Raw genomic sequence first — 1,094 nt, 5'->3', positions numbered from 1 at the left:
GAGAGAGAGAGAGAGAGAGAGAGCGAAAGGGATATAGGCTTTGGGAGGATCTGTTCTAGCCTTTTTCAACTTTTAGAATGTGAATTTTGACCTAGTATTTCATGAACACATGCAACCGATAGCACAGATTACGAAATTGCTATATTTAAAATAAAAAAAAATTTTCCGCCCCCAATTTTGGACACTGCACATCTGAACGCTTGGCTGACAATAAATGACTACCTCAGAATTACAAAGCTCTATCAGTTCAGTACCTAGATCAGGGAAATTTGGCGTCTAAGACTTTGAGTTTCACATCATGTCAAGCTTTTTCGAATGCAATTATTTGAATATCTTGATAACGACTCCGAATAATCTTAGGATTTTTATAGAACAGATAGGACATTTGGTTTCTGACCTCATGGTCTTAGTAACTGAAAACGGGCAAAAATGTCAGATAGAAGTTTGGAATTCAAAGGCAGCGATATGTCTTGACTCCTCCATTCTCGCCATTTGGAAAAGTGACACAAAACATGAGCAGTTGATCTGTATGTCAGGCCGAAGAGCTAGAACCCAAATGGCTGCTGGATCAGAAAAGTAAAGTAAGAAAAAAAAAGTATTTGTCATGTCAATTATTTGTCAACTTTATAACATACATTTGATCCGTCATGTCAATTTGTCAACTTTATAATATATGCAGTTGTTCCATCATGTCAATTTGTCAATTTCATAATAGATCTATATGCAGATAATATGTCATGTCAATTCTTCAACTTTGTAATATAATCAGTTGTTCTGTCCCCCACCCACAGGCTACAGCGGCACCAACTGCGAGGAGAACAAGGACGACTGCCAGGGGGTCACGTGTGAGAACGGGGGTCACTGCATCGACGGCCTGGACGCCTACACGTGCAACTGTCAGCAGGGGTACACGGGCCGCCACTGTGAGGTGCGGGTCAACGAGTGCAACTCCAACCCCTGCCAGAACGGGGGCTCCTGCAACGACCAGATCAACGGATACGAGTGCAAGTGTCTGCGGGGCACCTCGGGTATGTTGAGTTTGTTTGTCTGTCTGTCTGATTTTTCCCCCCAGAACTAAATGACAGTTATTGTGT

The 1,094-nt window shown here is 42.2% G+C and overlaps 1 protein-coding gene across 1 annotated transcript in view; it reads left to right on the top strand.

Annotated features, from left to right (window-relative positions):
* LOC101855168 (neurogenic locus Notch protein) overlaps nucleotides 1-1,026 on the top strand; it is a gene marked incomplete at both ends in the record, with an annotated part of 2,552 nt that extends 1,526 nt beyond the window's left edge. The window contains 1 exon segment of the mRNA XM_013091195.1: nucleotides 792-1,026. Coding sequence (XP_012946649.1) covers nucleotides 792-1,026 — 235 coding nt within the window.
* Between the last annotated feature and the right edge of the window lie 68 nt (nucleotides 1,027-1,094).

Source organism: Aplysia californica, unplaced genomic scaffold (genome assembly GCF_000002075.1).
Source record: "Aplysia californica isolate F4 #8 unplaced genomic scaffold, AplCal3.0 scaffold02845, whole genome shotgun sequence".
In the NCBI taxonomy this organism is placed as follows: Eukaryota; Metazoa; Mollusca; class Gastropoda; order Aplysiida; family Aplysiidae; genus Aplysia; species Aplysia californica.
This window is presented reverse-complemented; position numbering and strand designations above follow the sequence as displayed.